At 37.9% G+C, this 21,692-nt stretch overlaps 1 protein-coding gene across 3 annotated transcripts in view; it reads left to right on the top strand.

Moving 5' to 3' along the window:
• The window catches only part of ripk1 (receptor interacting serine/threonine kinase 1), a 38,982-nt gene that overhangs the window by 10,283 nt on the left and 7,007 nt on the right, over nucleotides 1-21,692 (top strand). Inside the window, exons 3-11 of one of the 3 annotated variants that reach the window (XM_003224386.4) lie at nucleotides 2,631-2,784; nucleotides 4,350-4,487; nucleotides 8,519-8,747; nucleotides 8,846-8,995; nucleotides 9,123-9,199; nucleotides 9,606-9,699; nucleotides 13,268-13,855; nucleotides 17,376-17,444; nucleotides 19,446-19,589. In XM_003224386.4, the coding sequence (XP_003224434.2) occupies nucleotides 2,631-2,784; nucleotides 4,350-4,487; nucleotides 8,519-8,747; nucleotides 8,846-8,995; nucleotides 9,123-9,199; nucleotides 9,606-9,699; nucleotides 13,268-13,855; nucleotides 17,376-17,444; nucleotides 19,446-19,589 (1,643 nt within the window). The remainder of the gene's footprint in view (nucleotides 1-2,630; nucleotides 2,785-4,349; nucleotides 4,488-8,518; nucleotides 8,748-8,845; nucleotides 8,996-9,122; nucleotides 9,200-9,605; nucleotides 9,700-13,267; nucleotides 13,856-17,375; nucleotides 17,445-19,445; nucleotides 19,590-21,692) is intronic. The other 2 variants (XM_062977670.1, XM_008116317.3) reach the window with 2 other exon arrangements.

The raw sequence follows: 21,692 nt of genomic DNA, 5'->3' as shown, positions 1-21,692 counted from the left end.
TATCTTCTTGTCTCTGTCCATGGCAAACCCAATGTTCTAGAGAAGCCTACAAACAAGATAATAGCTCTCTTATGCTGTTATTTTCCAGCTAGTGAAAACACATAATTTAATTTAAATTCAGTCCATTAAATAATTCATTTTCATTGATATTATATCAATGAATATTGACAATTTATTGGATTTAACAAGTAAAAGTCTCCTGTTGTTTCAAATGAGATGCCATAGAAAAACTCACTGCTGTCTGTGTATCACTTTTTGTTCTAGCCTTAACTGTGTCCCAATCAGCCTCTGCTGCAGGATGAATATGTCACATCTTTTCATTGGGGAGCCTCAATGATTTGCTCTTTTGGTGTCCCTCACCTACTTGCACATCAGAGGGTCACCAGCAGCTTTGTTTAGTAGTATTATTAACAGCAGTACTTCAGTACGAGCAAGGCTTCTGGGTCTGGGAAAGCCAGCATTCCAGTTTACTCTAAGAAAGTGCTCCATTGTGGAAAATTAAAATAGCAGTTCCTCTCAGCCCAAGGCAGCTGGGACATAGTGACCAATCATTAAGAGTGGCATAGAAATAACACTATGTAAATTTGAAAAAAAAAATTATGTTCCTGGTTTGAAAATGTTATTTCCTGCTCAGTTGTGCAATGCTTATTTTAAAAGTAGTTGTTATACTCCAGAAACTTTGTTTTTGTGGCTGCCACAAACTATGTTGAATTGATTGAGATTCGATGAGATATTCATTGAAAGATTATAGCAAAATGTGCTGCAGGATGTCCTGCAAAAATAAAGTTTTTGCAGTTTAATAAGTCTTTTCCATGTTCTTATGATAGAACCAATTAGGAAATGACATTTATAACCCAGGAACAAAAATAATGTTACATAGCGTAATTGAATAATATATTCGTAACAGTCATAGCATGGCATATATTTGTTGATCTCAAATCAACAAAGAGCCAGTTTGGGGGCCAAAATTACAGAATTTACTTTGACTCATGGATAAGTCCAGGGTAAAACTTAGGGACATATAGCAAGTGGAGGGATGAAGAACAACAAGAAAAGCAACCTCTGTTAGGGATGCAATGTGAAAGAAGCGAGAAGAGGAAAAGGTGAGAAGCTCATCTTCATGTGGTGAGGTTTGGAATCAGCACTCCCATCCCATTAATCCTCCTTTTCCAAATTGGAGGAAGAAAGGAACTCTCCCTTCCCATCTTCTTTTTTAGCCTGAGCAGCATTCAATAGAAAAGGAGGATTGCCCAAAAAATTCTGCCCACCCAACATTTTGGGCACTTGCAGATCGGAGACAGCTACAGTTTTTAATATGGGATTACTGTATAAGTGTCACCTTGCAGTGAAAGCCATTTTTAATAGGGGTTTTATTGCATGAGCCTCAACTACTAAGCCCCTATTAAAAATGGCCACCACCACTCTGCTCCCACTTCAAGCACACAAAATTTCAGGGAGCACAGAACTTTTTGAGATGTTATAATTGTTATCCTTTTTCAGCACTGACTCATGGATAAGGTGACCCAGGTTTTGGGGACCATTTTTTAATCATTTTTAATATACCATATATACTCGAGTATAAACTGACCCAAATATAAGCCGAGGCACCTAATTTTACTACAAAAAACTGGGATAACTTATTGACTCGAGTATAAGCCGAGGGTGGGAAATGCAGCAGCGACGGGTAAATTTCAAAATAAAAATAGATACCAATACAATTTCATTGATTGAGGCTAAATGTTTGAGGTTAAATGTTTTTGAATATTTACCGTATTTCAAAGAAAAACAATAAATTCGCTCTATAAGTGGAAAAGTAGGGGCAACAAAAACAATATGGTATCAACAATAACCTAATAATAGTAATAATAATAATAATAACAACAACAATAAAACTTCATTTGGTTCCCACCCTATCTTCCCATGAGGTCTCAGCCCAGCTTCCAACATAGTAACAGGCAAATATTCAATACTTATATAAACAATGCAGAGCTAGATATAGATCTATAATTATAGTTACTAATTTCACATATGCATTCCCCCCTGAAATGTTTGCATATCCACCCCTCTCTTTGTATGTGTGTGTGCATTTCCCCTACAACATTTTAAGCCATATATATATATATATATATATATATATATATATATATTCATATCTATCTAGACATTTCTATATATATATTTGTGTGTTCATTTCCCCCATGTAATATTTCCAAGCCCTATATATAGGTAGGTAAGAATATATTCATATCTATCCAGACATCTCTCTTTATATAGATATTTGCAGAGACTTGCAAACATATGACGGTAAATTCATATATAAAAATAATGTATATGTATGGCTGCAGATACACAGGTACATGGATCTATATGTATAAAAGATTTGCAAAGACCTGCAAACATATGAGGGGAAAATTCATATATAAAATTAATGTATATAGATAGATACACATATAAAGGTACTTAGAGATTGCAAAAGCTTGCAGTGCCTTTGCTGCCTGCCATCATGTATTGGGGTTGATCCTGTGCACATGGATAAATCAAGTTTTTGAAGTGAGTGACCACAATCCTGTGGTCCTTGTCTGTTCTTGACAGTCATGCTCCATGATAACTCTCTAGCATCTCTTTTCCAGATGTAATAATTCTCTTCTAGAAGAAGGCAAAATTATGCACAAATTACACCATGACCGTGTTGTCAAGCTTCTGGGCGTCATTTTGGAAGATGGGAACTACTCCCTTGTGATGGAATACTTACCCAGAGGAAACTTGATGTCCGTACTCAAGGCAGTGAGTAGAGCGAGTGATTACTTGCAGAGAAATTGATGTTATTTGGAAATAGCATATAAAAAATAGAAAATTATATTGAACATGTTGGTGACTGCCTGACGGTTGTTTTCATTGATATTCTCAGTGTTGCAGTGAAAATGGTTTGAACATGTAATACCCAAATGATGGATCAGGATGTATTTAGAATGCAATGACAAACTAACATCAAATGTTAGGGACTTTGTCTCTCCAAATATCTTTTGAGTATAAATCTCACAATGCCTTGGGCTTGAATTAATGCAGCATGGCACCACTTTAACTGCCATGGCTCAATGCTATGGAATCATGGGAGTTGTAGTTTTATGAGATTTTTTTTCTTCTCTGCCAAATAATACTGGAACCCGAACTCTCATGATTCCATGACAGTAAAAGTGATATCAAACATTATTAATTCTACAGTATAGATGCACCCAAAGTCCTAAGCATCTGTGGGGACATAGTTTCTTCACAACTGTACGTTGGATAAGGAATTGAAAATCCTGATGTTGCAAACCCTACATGAAGGGGTTCGAATATTTATTATTATTATTATTATTATTATTATTATTATTATTATTATTATTATTATTATTATTTGGAGCCCCGGTGGCAAAGTGTGTTAAAGCACTGAGCTGAACTTGCAGACTGAAAGGTTGCAGGTTCAAATCCCAGGAGCGGAGTGAGCGCCCGCTGTTAGCTCGAGCTTCTGCCAACCAGCAGTTCGAAAACATGCCAATGTGAGTAGATCAATAGGTACCGTTCCGGCGGGAAGGTAATGGCGCTCCATGCAGTCATGCTGGCCACATGACCATGGAGGTGTCTACGGACAACGCCGGCTCTTTGGCTTAGAAATGGAGATGAACACCAACCCCCAGAGTCAGACATGACTGGACTTAACGTCAGGGGATACCTTTACCTATTATTATTATTATTATTATTATTATTATTATTATTATTATTATATTTATTTATACCCCGCTTTATCTCTCCCACAGGAGACTTAAAGCTGCTTAACATAAAAGCATCAGCATACAACTTAAAATATACAAATATGTAATACACTTTCTATTCTGCAGTCATAATACCGTAAATCAAAAACTGAGAGACCATATGTATGTATTTATTTATTTCCTCTACATGCAAGATCCAAAGTTTCAAATAACATGGAAAGTTTAAGCAACTACTGAAATCAGGAGAAGTGTATAGAAACTGATCCGAATTATGCTGTATAAAAGTCTACTTATATAATATGTTTTAAGATTCTCTTTAACTGCCATGGCTCAATGCTATGGAATCCTGGGATTTGTAGTTTGATAAGGCTCTAGTACTCTGAACTGTGAAAACTAAAGACTCCCATGATTCCATAACATTGAGCCATAGCAGTTAAAGTGATGTCAAACTGTAGTTAATTTTACAGTGCAGATGCATCCTGACTCCGGACATTTTTAATATTAAGTTCTTTATGCTGATTTGCCATCAGATTTTAATATTATTCCTATGAGGGAAACCATGTATTTTGAAATGTATTACTCTTTTTTCTGTTTCAGACTCCTATTCCTTTGCCCTTGAAAGGACGCTTCATCTTTGAGATAATTGAAGGGATGGTTTATTTAACTGAGCAGGGCTTAGTGCACAAGGACCTCAAACCAGAAAACATCCTTGTAGATGAAGACTTTCACATCAAGGTACCGTGAGTTCAGTGCTCCTGGCTTAGCCTGTCAAAAGTGGTATATCACTTTTACTGCTAAACTGAAAAGGTGTCTGGGTTTGTTAAATATGTACTTTCCTCTTGGCATAGAAAAATGGGGGGGGGGGGCTAAATAATTTTAATGATAATGGTCATTGCAGTAAGAAGAGGATGTAGCCCAAAAAGGAGATTTTCTAAGCTCTGAGCAAATCCTACTCTCTTTTTTTCCAGCATATACCACTATATTTTGCTGCTTTCTCCTGTTTCTCCCCTCCTTGTTCATTTCTAGTATCAGCTGGGTTGTGGGGAGGAAAATATAATCAAGTACGTGGAATGAAGCAGGATAGTTAGGTGGGCTTTCTGCATTTATTATGAAAAAAAGCTAACACAATTTCATCTGCTATATAGTTAGATGAGCAGACAATAACTCAGGGCCCTTTCAGACAGGCCCTATATTCCAGGATCTGATTCCAGGCTTTCTGCTTTAAACTGGATTATATGAGTCCACACTGCCACATAATCTGGGATAAACAGAAAACCTGAAATCCGATGCTGGGATAAAGGGCCTGTCTGGAGGGCCCCTCAATAAGCAAAGCAATACCATTGTTTGGCACTTCACACAGTTCAAAATTATTATCACAGAACGAGGTAACTAATAATTCTGACTTCCTGAATATTCAATGTAACTGCTTTCTATGGAACCGAGGGATTTGTAGTTTGTAGAAGCAAGGGATTTATAGAGCATTAGACCTCACTGACAGAGAGGTCTAAATATTGCAGATAACGTGGAATATAGCACTATAATTATGTCCTGTGAAAGTACCCAGGATTCTAATAAACCAGCTTATTTTTAATTGAGGAATCCAGATGCCACTGTGATAAACAAGCAAGCCTGTGCCAATGCCAGTTTTACATATAGGCATGATTTTTTAAAAAAAAAAAAGAGCAGGAGCTAATCAACGTGAATTCCCAGCTCTGAATATTGTTTAAAATTGTATAACCTTTTATTCCAACATAGAGGATTACAACACACTATACATGATGTTAATGTATATGCCGTGAAATTTTAAAATGGAGAATTGATGTCAATTATAACATTTAACGAACAGGAAACAAATCAAGACACAGTTTGATATATATATATGTGTGTGCGTGTGTGTGTACAGTAGAGTCTCACTTATCCAACATAAACGGGCCAGCAGAACGTTGGATAAGCAAATATGTTGGATAATAAGGAGAAATTAAGGAGAAACCTATTAAACATCAAATTAGGTTATGATTTTACAAATTAAGCACCAAAACATCATATTATACAACAAATGTGACAGAAAAAGTAGTTCAATATGCAGTAATGCTACGTAGTAATTACTGTATTTATGAATTTAGCACCAAAAAATCACAATATATTGAAAACATTGGCTACAAAAATGCATTGGATAATCCAGAACGTTGGATAAGCAAATGTTGGATAAGTGAGACTCTACTTTATGTGTGTGTGTGTATGTATATGTGTATATACATACATATATATAGTCCTGTTACTGATCTAATATGCCACGAATAGCTGTACCATGTACCTTTTCTTTATGTTTAAATTGGGCACTTGGTTTAAATCTTCCAATATAAACATGCCATAACATAGACAGACGCAGTCTTATTACTATAGTAAGATTCAGGAGAACAGTAAAATTCACATATCACCATTAAACTCTATGGGTAATTGGGGGGCCACTGTTGTCTCTTGTAGTCTAAACTGTTAGGATTTTCTGGGTGTTAGGGAAAACTACCCAAAAACTGCAGAGCATCCAAAACATGCAAAAACAAAATACTTATAGTTGAGCATACAGCTCACAGCAAGCAGAGCGTGAAGTGTCGTGTGGCTGTAAATAGTTTAGAGCTTAGAAGGAAAAGATCTAGAGTTCAATCTCTAAAATCACAAAAGGTTTATTTACAAAAATAACATCTACATTTCTTAGTAGTAAAGACCTAGGTCCTACCCCATCACTTCTAGGGTTCAAAGAGAGGGGGAAATCTCTAAGCATTGCATCTCTCCTGACACACAAGCAGAGAGAGATCTCAATACATCCAGCACACACCAAGATGAACAGTAGAAGTCAGAGACAGAAGGCATGCACCTGCAAAGTATTCATTCAATGCAACCAATCAGAATGAGAGCAAAAACAGAGGAGAGAAGAAATAGTTACCTTCCAACTGTCATTCAGGAGAGGGGGGGAGATTTCCCTCAGTCTATTCTATATACTTGAAGATAAGACGAGTTTTTCAGCCCTTATTTATGAGCTGAAAAAGCCTCCCCCGGCTTATAATCGGGTCAAGGTCAAGGCCAGCAACAGAGCCTGCAGGCTATTGCTTGCAATATGTGATCTATTTCTCTCTCCTCCTGGCTTATCAGTGTGTTTTCTTTTGCAAAGCCTCCCTCGCTCTTAATCAAGGGAATGTTTTGAAAAGAGAAAGACACCCTTGCAAGTCAGGAAGAAGAAAAATATATATTCATTAATCTTATAAAAGCATTTTTCCCTGAAATATTTGTTAAACTCTCTAACAGATATATAGGCATTAACCACTTGCAAGTGTTTGCCATCTCTATGTACCTTTATATGTGTATCTATCTAGATACATTAATTTTATATATGAATTTCCCTTCATATGTTTGCAGGTCTTTGCAAATCCTTTATACATATAGATCCATGTACCTGTGTATCTGTAGCCATACATATACATTATTTTTATATATGAATTTACCCTTATATGTTTGCAAGTCTGCAAATATCTATATAAAGAGAGATGTTTGGATAGATATGAATATATTCTTACCTACCTATATATAGGGCTTTCAAATATTACAGGGGGGAAATAAACACACAAATATATATAGACATGTCTAGATAGATATGAATATATATATATATATATATATATACACACAAACACACACACATACACATATACATACACACACACACAGGGCTTGCAAATATTGTAGGGGAAATGTGCGCGTACGCACACGGGATTTGCAAACATTTCAGGGGGAAATGCATATGTGAAATTAGTATCTATAATTATAGATCTATATTTAGCTTTGCATTGTTTATATAAGCATTGAATGTTTGCTTGTTACTATGTTGGAAGCCGGCCTGAATCCCCAAGGGGAGATAGGATGGGATCCAAATGAAGTTGTTGTTGTTGTTGTTGTTGTTGTTGTTATTATTATTATTATTATTATTATTATTATTATGTTATTGTTGATACCATATTGTTTTTGTTGCCCCTACTTTTCCACTTATAGAGCTAGTTTATTGTTTTTCTTTGAAATACGGTAAATCTTCAAAAACATTTAACCTACTGATGCCTCGATTAATGAAATTTTATTGGTATCTATTTTTATTTTGAATTTGACTCATAGCTGCTGCATTTCCCACCCTCGGCTTATACTCGAGTCAGTAAGTTATCCCAGGTTTTTGTGGTAAAATTAGGTGCCTCGGCTTATATTCGGGTCGGCTTATACTCGAGTATATACGGTAACTACTCTTCATTGAGGACTGCAGAACTTGGGCAGTATGTGGTTGAACTCCAACGTAAATTACATCATAGAACTGTTGTAATACAAAGCAGGAGGACCATATGAGCTGTCTTGACTCTGTGCAGGAAGCAGAGAATCAGTGTCAATGAAAACATTGAACGAAATGCTCATACAATGCCTCAATCAACAGGATATTTATTTATTATTATTTATTTACAGCATTTATATTCCGCCCTTCTCACCCAGAAGGTGACTCAGGGCGGATCACATTACACATATAAGGCAAACATTCAATGCCTTGACATAGAACAAAGACAAGACAAACATAGGCTCCGAGCTGGCCTCGAACTCATGATCTCTTGGTCAGAGTGATTGGTCTCAGCTGGCTGCTCACCAGCTTGCGCCTTACATAAGGATCCTGGGTCTTCTCGGTTGGATTCCAGTTCCTCTGTCCTTCTCCCACCAGAAATGTTTCCCAACTTGTCTTGCAGATAGCAGACCTTGGTGTAGCTTGCTTCAAAAACTGGAGCAGGCTGACTAAAGAAGAGACCAGCCGGCAGAGGAAGATCAAGTGCAGCTCCCAGAGCAACGCCGGCACCCTTTTCTACATGGCTCCAGAGCATTTGGAACATATCAACACTGTGCCGGTGGAGAAGTCCGACGTCTACAGCTTTGGCATTGTAATATGGGCCATTTTTGCCTGCAAAGAGCCTTACGAGAGTAAGTGTCTGCAGTCAAGAATCTTTTGGACTCCTGCTGTTTCTAGTCAAAGTCATGTTTACCATGTTCATTTCTACCACTATCACCACCCTCTACAGATGCCGTAAATGACATGCAAGTGTGCTTTTGTATCATTAACGGGGAGAGGCCACTTATGGAAGAAGTAGAAAACAAATGTCCAAGGGAAATTATTACTTTAATGAAACAATCCTGGAGTCAAAAGCCAGAGGAACGCCTAACTTTTGCAGGTAATCAGAATAAAGGGATCTGTCAGTTTTACTTCTCAGCTAACTGTTTATCATCAATTTTGGATAATTTCTATAAAAAAGGGGGCAAATAAAATCCTCATCTGTCTTTTTTTTTTTTTTTTTACAGAAATCAATATAATATACAAGCCATTTTACCAAGAGAATTATGAAAAGTATGTTGAAGATGATGTGAAGAAGATAAAAGTAAGTTATCAAACACCTAGGGTTCAGAAATTTTATTTATTTATTTATTTATTTACAGCATTTATATTTCGCCCTTCTCACCCCGAAGGGGACTCAGGGCGGATCACATTACACATATAGGCAAACATTCAATGCCTTTTAACATAGAACAAAGACAAGACAAACATAGGCTCCGAGCGGGCCTCGAACTCATGACCTCCTGGTCAGAGTGATTCATTGCAGCTGGTTGCAGCTGGCTTGCTCTCCCGCCTGCGCCACAGCCTGATGTTTTACAAAATTATGATACCCTTAGTTATATAATTGATTGGGCTTTTTTCCCTTGACGGATGGTATCCTGAGCTGTTTAACCATAAAATACCTGTTTATTTGAAATTATTGCTTGATTGTTATTTTGTTTTGTGCATAGGAAGTGTATCCTGAACCAATTGAAGTTGTAAAAAGGATGCAGTCTCTCCAAGTAGATGCTGTGGCAGAACCACCAAGTAACAGCTCCCAAACTGGTATTTATTTATTTCAAACATTTTATAATGCCTTTCATCTGGTGGGTTTTGATGGGAAGGGTATGGACCCTTGTATACCATATATCCCAGAGATGGAGAACCTTCAGGCCTCCAAATGGTTTTAGATTACATTTCCCATTCTCTCTTACCTCTGCCCATGCTGGCTAGGAGTTGACGTCCACAACATCCTCACTGCTCATGTATGCCTGATCTTAGGAATTTGTTTCAAGAAGTAATAATTTGCTTTAGGAGTTGTCAGTGTAGCTGTAACTTCTAACAATATTTCCTTTTTTTGTTTGTTTAATAAAGTAGAGTCTCACTTATCCAAGCCTCTGGATAATCCAAGCCATTTTTGTAGTCAATGTTTTCAATTTATCATGATATTTTGGTGCTAAAGTCATAAATATAGTAATTACAACATAACATTAGTGCGTATTGAACTACTTTTTCTGTCAAATTTGTTGTATAATATGATGTTTTGGTGCTTAATTTGTAAAATCATAACCTAATTTGATGTTTAATAGGCTTTTCCTTAATCCCTCCTTATTATCCAAGATATTTGCTTATCCAAGCTTCTGCTCGCCCGTTTAGCTTGGATAAGTGAGACTCTACTGTATTTAGAAGTTCCTAAACTTCTTGGTTTCCACTCAGTTATAGTTCAGGATGATTTATTATTTTAAATTTGCATGGATTTTAAATTGTCAATTTATATGTTGGGAAATGTTGGCAAGTGTTGACTTCAGAATGCTACATATCAATATTATGAATGAACAAATGAAGCAGAAATAGTGAAACTTTGGCCCCTTCTATAAAATCCAGATTTATTTATTTATTTTGTGTCAAAAGCATTGCATAAATAGATAAGTTTAAAACTGATAAAATAAAGGGATCACAAACTGCTAAATAGATTTAGACCAAAAACGGGCAACAGCGACTGCATTGTCTGTAGCTTTAAAGAGTTCTTCCTCTGTGCATGAGGCAGGCCATTGTGGGATAGAAGTGGTGGTGGATGTTATTGTGTGCAGCTAATTTGTGTTTGGTGTTCACACAGTGTTTCCTAAATGTTAGTGTTCAATCTAAGGTGATGCCGCAATATATAGGGTTGAAACTGTTCAGGCTCTTGGCCTTCTCAGGTAACCTTCAGTTTCCTGTTGGTTTTATGATTACGTAGATGGAAAGGACACACTTGTGTCTTGGCAGGGTTATGCTTCAGTTGATTATCTTTGTAGTAGCTGGAGAGATCTTTTAGTTAGTTGATTTTCAACTGTTTGAAACCCGCAAAACAGCGAAAATACCATGATAAATGGTTTACATTAATATTTATTAATATTTATCAAAAACCCGCAAAACATCAAGGGCACAAAAAGCGAACCGCGAAGTAGCGAGGGAGCACTGTATAAAGCTCTTAGAGATCCAGATTATTTGCTTTGAACTTGATTATATGGCAGTATTCAAAGGGCCAGAGTTGGTGTAATACTACCCTTAGAACAAGCTTCTCCAGTACAGCACTCTTTAGGTATGGGGTATAACTCCCATCATCCCCATCTTAGGTCCGTCTACACTGCCATATAAAATCCATATTGTCTGTCTTGAACTGGATTATATGGCAGTGTGGACTCATAATCCAGTTCATAGTAGATAATGTGAATTATCTGATAATACAGGTTATATGGAAGTGTTGAAAGGGTTCTTTATTAGCATACTTTTTTTTGCTCATCTTCTGTGTTAGGAATAAGCTCTACTTGTGAACATGGCTGCTTGCAAGAGAGCAGAGAAGTGAATCTGCTACAAATGGAGGCAACTGAATGAATTTCTCATACATATAATGCAATCCTGAGCAAGTTTAGGAGGAGGATTTAATTGGATGCATTCTCAGTATTGCACCTGTTAAAACAGTGGTTCTCAACCTGGGGTCCCCAGATGCTGGGGGATTTGGCCTTCAGCTCCCAAAAATCCTAACAGTTGGTAAACTGGCTGGGATTTCTGGGAGTTGTAGGTCAAAAACATCTGGGGACCCCAGGTTGAGAACCACTGCTTTAAGATCATATGCACAATAGAGGACCTTCTTATAACAACACCAGAGGCACTCCAAGTGGCCAGCTACTGATCAAAGGACATTCAGTTTTTTAAAACTTTGTTTGTATTTTTAAATATATCACAACTGTACACTTGGTTATGCTTCTGATACAATAAATAAATAAATAAATAACTCCTTTAAGATTGTGCTGACAGAGTTAGGCCCCTTCTACAATGCCATATAATCCGTATGATCAAAGCAGTTCACATTATCGCAGCCATGTTCACAAATAGAGCTTTTTCCTTGAAGTTCTTTTGCTTGTTTAGAAGTGCAATTTCTCGTGTTAGTTTGTTGTCTTTTGGGTGTACTTTTAACTTATTTTCTGTAACTTCTATCTCCTGTTGAATTGGTCTCATTTTCTGTTTTCTCTGTTTATTCTTAACTGCATTTTGTTGTATGAAATTGCCTCACATCACCGCTTTGCTTGCGTCCCAAATCACCTGATTGTCTATTCCAGGAGTGTTGTTAAGCAAAAAGTATTCTTTGAGGGCTTTTCTATTCTTTTCTATGTCTTCTTCTGATCTCAATAAGTTTTCATTCAGTCTCCACTTTCTACTTTTAACTCTCTGATTTATATTAGTTTCCATCAGGCAGTGGTCTGAATCTCTCCTGGGTAAGACCTTTATCATATTAATTTTAAAAGGTAAAGGTTTTCCCCTGACATTAAGTCCAATCGTGACAGACTTCGGGGTTGGTGCTCATTTCAATTTCTAAGCCGAAGAGCCGGCGTTGTCCGTAGACACCTCCAAAGTCATGTGGCCGGCATGGAGCGCCGTTACCTTCCCGCTGGAGCGGTACCTATTGATCTACTCACATTGGCATGTTTTCGAACTGCTAGGTTGGCAGGAGCTGGGGCTAACAGCGGGCGCTTATTCCGCTCCCGGGTTTTGAACCTGAGACCTTTTGGTCTGCAAGTTCAGCAGCTCAGTGCTTTAATGCACTTTGCCATCGGGGCTCCTTGTTGTTACATTGTTATTATTATTACATTTTTATTATTATTACATTTATTATTTTTCTCTATTATTATTACATTTATTATTTTTCTCTATTATTATTATTGCATGTATTATTTTATTCTATTTATTATTATTGCATCTATTATTTTATTCTATCATTATTGTTACTATTAGATGTTAGCATTTTTGTGGTCCATATCATATCTATTCTGGACCAGCTTTTGTGTCTACTTGAATAAAACGTGTGATCTCTTTTATTTGCGTGATGTAGTCTCCAGGCATCCTGTAAGCCAAATTCTTCTTTAAAACCGATGACTCCACATTATCGGCTATGAACTGGATTATATAAGTCTACACTGCCATATAATCCAGTTCAATGTGGATTTTATACAGCTGTGTAGAAAGGGTCTCAGTTAGTTTTGAGCTACAGTTCCCAAAATCTCCAGTGACTGGGAGACTATGGGAATGGTTATCCAAAGATGTAACTTTTCCCTTTGCTGATTTGGATGAAGAACCTTTGCCAACTCTCTTGCAGATCTTCCCAGTTCACTACACAGCTCTCAGCAACTTGGGAACAACACTGTGGATGACACCCAGTTTTCTGCTTGTCCAGAGAATGAACCTGTGGAGAGCTGTGAAAATGCCTCCGATCCCTTCGTAACCTTGGAGAGGAAACTGCAAGATGAGCTGAACTACCATACGCGTGGCAGCCGAATGGACAGGCCAGAGAACTATTCTGCGACACACAGCGCTGCGGCGTGGAATGAAAAGAGGAAGATGAAGGTGTCCAATGACCCAGTTACAAAGGGGCCCGCTGCCCCTCGGGCACAAGAGGCAAACTCTGGCTCCAGCATCAATCCTAGCAATGCCTTTGGGGGCCCTTATACCTCTCCTTGGCCATGGCCATTATCACCAGCTGGGCCAGGTCCAGAAAATGGAAATGCAACATTGGATCGAAAGAGTCCTAATGGCGCAAGGCCTTCAAATTTCAGTTCATTCGGCGCCGAAGATATGTACAGATCGCACTCAACCAGTCCTTTTAGTTTCTATAAACCACCTGTACCAGAATCAGAAATAGATCGATTTCCTCACGATGTACCTAAAAGCCTCAGTACTCAAACTGGTGAGTAAATGGGTGTTGTTCTCTTTACCTAATTTGATGGGGAAATGCACACAGTAATCTTTAGGTATATCAAGAGTGAGCAAGCTTCAGACTTAAATGATCTACTTTGTTTAAACTTTGAAAGCCACCAATTAAAGCTAGGTTTAAAAATACAGAATTAATGTATTTGGAGGCCCATAATGTGTGTGTGTGTGTGTGTGTGTGTGTGTGTGTGTGTTTTAGCATTTCCAAAAGTTTATTTTATACAATTCTGCAAAATTACAATGTATGGTTGTACATGTGCTGTTTGGGACGTTCCACGTTCATTCGGCAGACTGTTTACATATGTCTTCCTATATACATCCTTTTATAAAATTAACATTTAACCAATTGTTCATAATAAACAAACACCCATGTTACTCATCCATCTCTCTGACCACATATTTTCTCTCTACTGCTATCTTTATCCATGTACACAAGTTGTCTTAATTTCTGTTTTATGATTGTTTTGGCTTCACCATTTTAAAAACATTCCATATATGGAGCCCCCAGTGGCGCAATGGGTTAAACCTTTGTGCCGGCAGGACTGCTGACCGAAAGGTTGGCAGTTCAAATCCGGGGAGTGAGGTGAGCTCCCGTCTGTCAGCTCTAGCTCCCCATGTGGGAACATGAGATAAGCCTCCCACAGAATGGTAAAACATCAAACAACATCCTTGCAGACAGCCAATTCTCTCACACCAGAAATGATTTGCAGCTTCTCAAGTTGCTCCTGACACAGAAAAAAAATCTATTTATTTCTTGTTTCTTCTATTTTGCCCTCTTGCGTATCATCCCGTTACACTTGTTATAATTTGAAATTGAACCTGGTAAATAATTATTCCAATTTTTCATCATCCATTTTTTTGTCTTTCCACCCCCATGCTATTATTGCTTGCCTTTCCCGGATCATACTTTTGAAAAATTCTTGCTCTTTTGTATTGATTCTGGCATTGCCTAGCACTCCCATTAATAATATATCTAAATTTTCTTGTAGTGGAACTTAAATATTTTTCCATCGTTTTCGTTATCTGGTGTGTTGCATACCAGAACTCAGGGATCTTGCAGTCTTTTCACACAAAAAAAATTTTTTTTACTTGCCCCAAACTTCCTTCATTTCAGCAAAATAATTTAGAGCAGGAAAGGAGTAAGAGATTGATGTATGTATTTATGCATAAATGTTGCTGTTAAATCCTTGAGAGCCAGAAAACCTTGCCAATCTGCAGCAAAGTATCACCTGGAAATCTGTTGGAGCAGATAGTCGTCCAGAAGTGGCTGGACTGAAGCTTGCCAATTTAACCAATACTGACAGATTAGGGAAATTGCTGTTCAAAAACATCTGGAATGTCATTATCACCCACTCTTGATGTAGAAAACGGTGATTCCCAAGTTACATCACAAATGGAAATGGGCAATTCGCTCTTCTGTGTTTGAACCTGCTATCTTTTCTGACAAAAATTCACATTGCCCATTGCTCAGATAAATATATCCGTACTCCCCCACTTCAAACTCATATTGAGCAGTGAACACATATATACATTTCTGATACTTCAGTCTCACTCTACTTATGCTATCATTTTTGATCTGCCACCACATGGCATTTTATTTTCACAAGAAATCCCATGAATTATGTTAGACTAAGGGCCCTTCTACACTGCCATATAAAATCTAGATGATGATGATGATGATGATAATAATAATAATAATAATAATAATAATAATAATAATAATAATAATAAGTTTATTTGTATCCCGCCACCATCTCCCCCGGAGGGGACCCGGGGCGGCTCACAGAAATATCAGATACAAAATAATAACAGTGTACAATGCATCAATAAACAATAACATGCACCAGTTATAATATTTAAACATTGACCAGAAAAATGAAACACACTTACTAAAAACATAGAACTAAAAACAGTGAGATTGTAATGATACATTAGCAAAGTGCACATTATAAGTTGCGAACTTAGAAACATGGATAAAGTGCCACAAATTCGTTTGAGGTCAATTTGAGATGAGAGGAGCTCTGAGCTAATGTAAAGTAACCAGTACAAAATACAATACAAAAAGGTTGGGGAATATAATTATGATTATGGGCGATCTTAACCAAAGGCCTGGGTGAAAAGCCAGGTTTTTAGGCTCTTTTTATCTGCTTTGAACTTGATTATATGGCAGTGTAGACTCATATAATCCAGTTCAAAGCAGATAATGTGGATTATCTTCTTTGATAATTCAGTTCAAAGCAGATAATCTGGATGTTATATGGCAGTGTGGAAGGGGTCCTATGCTACCAAAGGCTCCTTCAGCACTGCCATATAATCCATATTATCACTGCCATATAATTCATATTATCTGCCGTGAACTGGATTACACTGCCATATAATCCAGTTCAAAGCAGACAATATGTATTTTATATGGCAGTGGGACCAATGATAGGGATGATGGGAGTTATACCCCACACCTAAAGAGTGCTGTGCTGGAGAAGCTTGTTCTAAGCGTAGTATTATATCAATGCTGTGCTGAACAAAAAGTGCAGACCTAACCCTTCTATAAATTGGAATAAACTGCATAATGGAAAATCATGTTTCTAAGTAGTCTAGTTTTCTTTTAAAAACATACCTGGCTAGTCATTTAAAAAATACCAATTTAAAACACACAAACTATATTTTAAAGTTTTTCTGCTTAATTACTTGGATCCCTGTTTCCTCTAAATGATTAAGTGTTGAATTATTCTTTGAGAAGTGTTTTATCATTCTCATTTGTTGAGAATATTGCTGTAAAAAAACTTTGACTGCTATTACTGCTTTTAAATCAGGGCTGGAGGACATGTGGACCCTCCAGATTTTTTGAGCTGCAACCTTTATCAGACTTAAAATGTTTAGCAAATGGTTAAGGGTCATGGGAGTTGCAGTCCGACATCCTCTGGAGAAACACAGCAGTATTCTCACCAGAGGATTGGTTGAATTAATGTGTTTGTATACTCAGACCTCCATATTCAATGGGGTTGGAGGGCCAGGACCCCTGTGAAAGTGAAAAACCATGACTACAGACATTGTTACATTTTTTTACCTAAAAGAACACTAGGTCTTCCAGCACAACTCTATAGTCAACTTATCCTGGAAGCTGACCATAGAATTGCACTAGAGAACCTAGAAATTCCTAGAGAGAGGATCTCCAGATCCTCTAGTGCAGTAGTTCTCAACCTGTGGGTCCCCAGGTGTTTTGGCCTTCAACTCCCATAAATCCTAACAGCTGATAAACTGGCTGGGATTTCTGGGAGTTGTAGGCCAAAACACCTGGGGACCCACAGGTTGAGAACCACTAATCTAGTGTAACTGAAAACACTGACTATATAGTCACATTGGGGAACCTAGAGATTGCTTGACAGAACATCTTAAATCTGTGAATCATCAAATACACCAAAGTCAAAACTACAAATGGGGAAGGCATGCTATACTCTTAAAAGTATAAACTATAGATTATCTTTTGCATAACTGTTTAGGTCCAAGGGAATCAAGGCCTGTTACAAAGAAGAACATTCCCTATACAGCCACACCCATGGATAGTACAGGTAAAATAACATTTTATAAAAATCCAGAGATGGGCAAGTTGAATTAGTTATTATGATTACCATATATACTCAAGTATAAGCCGACCCGAATATAAGCCGAGGCACCTAATTTTACCACAAAAACTGGGAAAACTTACTGACTCGAGTATAAGCCGAGGGTGGGAAATGAAGCAGGCAGTGTGAAATGATGAATTTGTTACTTTTAACAAATTCAGGTTTTTAGGCAGAGGTTGGATTGCCATCTGTTTGTGCTTTGGTTGTGTATTCCTGCATGACAGAGGGTTGGACTGGAAGGCCCTTGTGGTCTCTTCCCATTCTATGATTCTTTGAGTTTGTTGTCTGCCTGCTGCAGTTTGAAGCTAGCTTTGCACTGAGTTACATGGTCACTATAGATGGGACCATGGAGAGGCCATAGGGCAGAATGCTCATCTGAGGCCCTTTTTGAGGCTAGCGAAGAACGTTATAGTTAGCTTTGGTCTCATATTTGGGAAATCCAGCTGTAGTATCTTTAGGGAGCACATTCCTTTATCTTAAAGATATAAATAACTTGGAAATGAAAAGAATATTCAGAAATATTTGATAAATTGTGAAAAAGAAATTAATACGTCTACATTAAAAGGCTAGTTTTTATTCATAAAATGCTGTTTTCTGTGCAAAACAACAATGTGTGAATTTGGCACAGAAAAAGTCCTGAATTATAAATACAGTAGAGTCTCACTTATCCAACACTCGCTTATCCAAGCCTCTGGATTATCCAAGCCATTTTTGTAGTCAACGTTTTCAATACATCGTGATATTTTGGTGCTAAATTCGTAAATACAATAATTATAATATAACATAACTGCGTATTGAACTACTTTTTCTGACTATTTGTTGTATAACATAATGTTTTGGTGCTTAATTTGTAAAATCATAACCTAATTTGATGTTTAATAGGCTTTTCCTTAATCCCTCCTTATTATCCAAGATATTTGCTTACCCAAGATTCTGCCGGCCCGTTTAACTTGGATAAGTGAGACTCTACTGTTGTGTGGTTTGCAAAGATTTTCTCACAGCTGGAAGAAAATTGTTAAAATTACTCATCAAGAAGAAACTGAGGTCCTTTCTAAGCTATTAGATTATTTACTTTGAACTGGATTATATCATATGGCAGTGTAGATTCATATAATCCAGTTCAAAACACATAATGTGAATTGTCTTCTTTGATAATCAGGATTATATGGCAGTGTAGAAGGGGCCTGAATGAGGAATTAGATCCCCAACTAACGAAAGTGAAAAGATTGCTCAGATTTCAGCATACACTGAAAAACAAAAGTAACTATACTAGTCATCCGCCAGAGATGGAAATTTGGTTGAGTGAATCCATCCTTGGAATGGAAAATCTAGGAAAGGGCATTATACCTTCTTTAACTTTTATGAAAATACATACTATAGACCAGGGGTCCCCAAACTAAGACCAATGGACCAGATGCGGCCCTCCAAGGTCATATACCTGGCCCAAAGTCTGAAATGACTTGAAGGCACACAACAACAACAACAACAACAACAATCCTAATTAACTTGACTATCTCAGGCCAGAAGCATGCCAGCACTTCCCACTGAAATCCTGATAGGTTTATGTTGGTTAAAATTGTTTTTATTTTTAAATATTGTATTGTTCTTTCATTGTTGTTGGGTTTCTTTTTTTTTTTGCACTACAAATAAGACATGTGCAGTGTACATAGGAATTTGTTCATTTTGTTGTTTGTTTCAAATGATAATTTGGCCCCTCAATAGTCTGAGGGCTTGTGGACCGGCCCTCTGCTTAAAAAGTTTGAGGACCCCTGCTATAGACATATAGTCTGTAAAGAATACATTTATCATGCTAGTAATATTTCTATTTTAAATGCAAACTATCTGTAAGTACATTCCTTATTTTTCTTTAAACTGTCCCCATTTCATGTTATGCTTTTTTTAAAAAAATGAGTGTTGTCATGTTTTTTTTAAATATCGTGTTTACAGGAGAACCTCCACGTTTCAACATATTTAACAGTACTGGAATTCAAATAGGCAATTACAACCACTTGGAGATTAAAGATCCGTCACTGCCCAGCACACCTCCAGCTCCTTTGCTCTATAATCACAAAGTCTACCGTGATCTATTTGGTAAGTAGGAAAGCAAAACTGATTTCTTCAGCTTTTAGTGTTCAAGAATTTTAGTACTGAATCATCTCTTCAGTCAAGTCATAGTTTTACAAGTTGCAGTTGTAGTTTTACAAGATATTTAGCCTTTTTTGCTGAAGAGTTCTAGTATCTCATCAAACTACAACTCCGCGAACTCCATAGCATTGAGTCATGGCAATTATAGTGGTGTCAAACTGTATTAATTTTACAGTGTAGGTGCACCCGGAGAATGATATACACCTCTGGCTGAGGGCTTCTAGGCAAAGCATCAGATAGAAAATAGAATCAGAATCATAGAATCATAGAGTTGGGAGAGACCTCATGGGCCATCCAGTCCAACCCCCCGCTGAGAAGCAGGAAATCTCATTCAAAGCACCTCCGACAGATGGCCATCCAGCTTCTGCTTAAAAGCCTCCAAAGAAGGAGCCTCCACCACACTCCGAGGCAGAGATTTCCAGTGCCGAACAGCTCACACAGTGAGGAAGTTCTTCCTGATGGTCAGGTGGAATCTCCTTTCCTGTAGTTTGAAGCCGTTGTTCCGCATCCTAGTCTGCAGGGCAGCAGAAAACAAGCTTGCTCCCTCCTCCCTATGACTTCCCCTCACATATTTATACATGGCTATCATGTCTCCTCTCAGCCTTCTCTTCTGAAGGCTAAACATACCCAGCTCTTTCAGCCACTCCTTGTAGAGCTTATTCTCCAGACCCTTGATCATTTTAATTGCCCTCCTCTGGACACTTTCCAGCTTGTCAACATCTCCTTTCAATTGCGGTGCCCAGAATTGGACACAGTATTCCAGGTGTCCGGTGGCGAAGTGTGTTAAAGCACTGAGCTGCTGAACTTGTGAACCAAAAGGTCCCAGGTTCAAATCCCGGGAATAGAATGAGCACCCGCTGTTAGCCCCAGCTCCTGCCAACCTAGCAGTTCGAAAACATGCAAATGTGAGTAGATCAATAGGTACTGCTTCGGCGGGAAGGTAACAGCGCTCCATGCAGTCATGCCGGCCACATGACCTTGGAGGTGTCTATGGACAATGTCGGCTCTTCGGCTTAGAAATTGAGATGAACACCAACCCCCTAGAGTCAGACATGACTGGACTTAACGTCAGGGGAAACCTTTACCTTTACCTATTCCAGGTGTGGTCTGACCAAGGCAGAATAGAGGGGTAGCATGACTTCCCTGGATCTAGCCAAAATCCCATTGGCTTTTTTAGCCACCATATCACATTGTTAGCTGATATTTAACTTGTTGTCCACGAGGACTCCAAGAACCTTTTCGCACGTACTGCTGTCAAGTCAGGCATCCCCCATTCTGTATCTTTGCAGAAAAGCGCCCACTGGTCCTTTAATTGAGGACTTGTTGGTGTCATGGGTGTGTGGACTCATCTGGCTTAAGGAAAACTCCAGGGAAGATGTAACTTCCAGGCTCAATATATGGTTTCTTGACCTTGAGTTAAAGTAGTTAGGCACCTTCCACACAGCTGAATAAAATTCCACACGTTATGCTTTGAACTGGAATATATGGCAGTGGACACAGATAACCCAGTTCAAAGCAGATATTATGGGATTTTCTGCCTTGATATTCTGGGATATAGGGATGTGTGGAAGGGCCCTTAGTATAGCATAGTTACAGTAGAGTCTCACTTATCCAAGCTAAATGGGCCGGCAGAAGCTTGGATAAGCGAATATCTTGGATAACAAGGAGGGATTAAGGAAAAGCCTATTAAACATCACATTAGGTTATGATTTTACAAATTAAGCACCAAAACATCATGTTTTACAACAAATTTGACCAAAAAAAGCAGTTCAATACGCAGTAATGTTATGTTGTAATTACTGTATTTACGAATTTAGCACCAAAATATCACGATATATTGAAAACATTGACTACAAAATTGGCTTGGATAATCCAGAAACTTGGATAAGCGAGGCTTGGATAAGTGAGACTCTACTGTATTTGTATTTGGGGGACTATTGGGGAAGGCTAAGACATATTCTCTAACCTGTCACAAATGAAAATCAGGAAACAAGTGACATCAGAGTGCACTGATGGTTAAAGTAATTGACGAGGAAGAATAGATATGCC

Source organism: Anolis carolinensis, chromosome 4, assembly GCF_035594765.1.
Source record: "Anolis carolinensis isolate JA03-04 chromosome 4, rAnoCar3.1.pri, whole genome shotgun sequence".
Lineage (NCBI taxonomy): Eukaryota > Metazoa > Chordata > Lepidosauria > Squamata > Dactyloidae > Anolis > Anolis carolinensis.
This window is presented reverse-complemented; position numbering and strand designations above follow the sequence as displayed.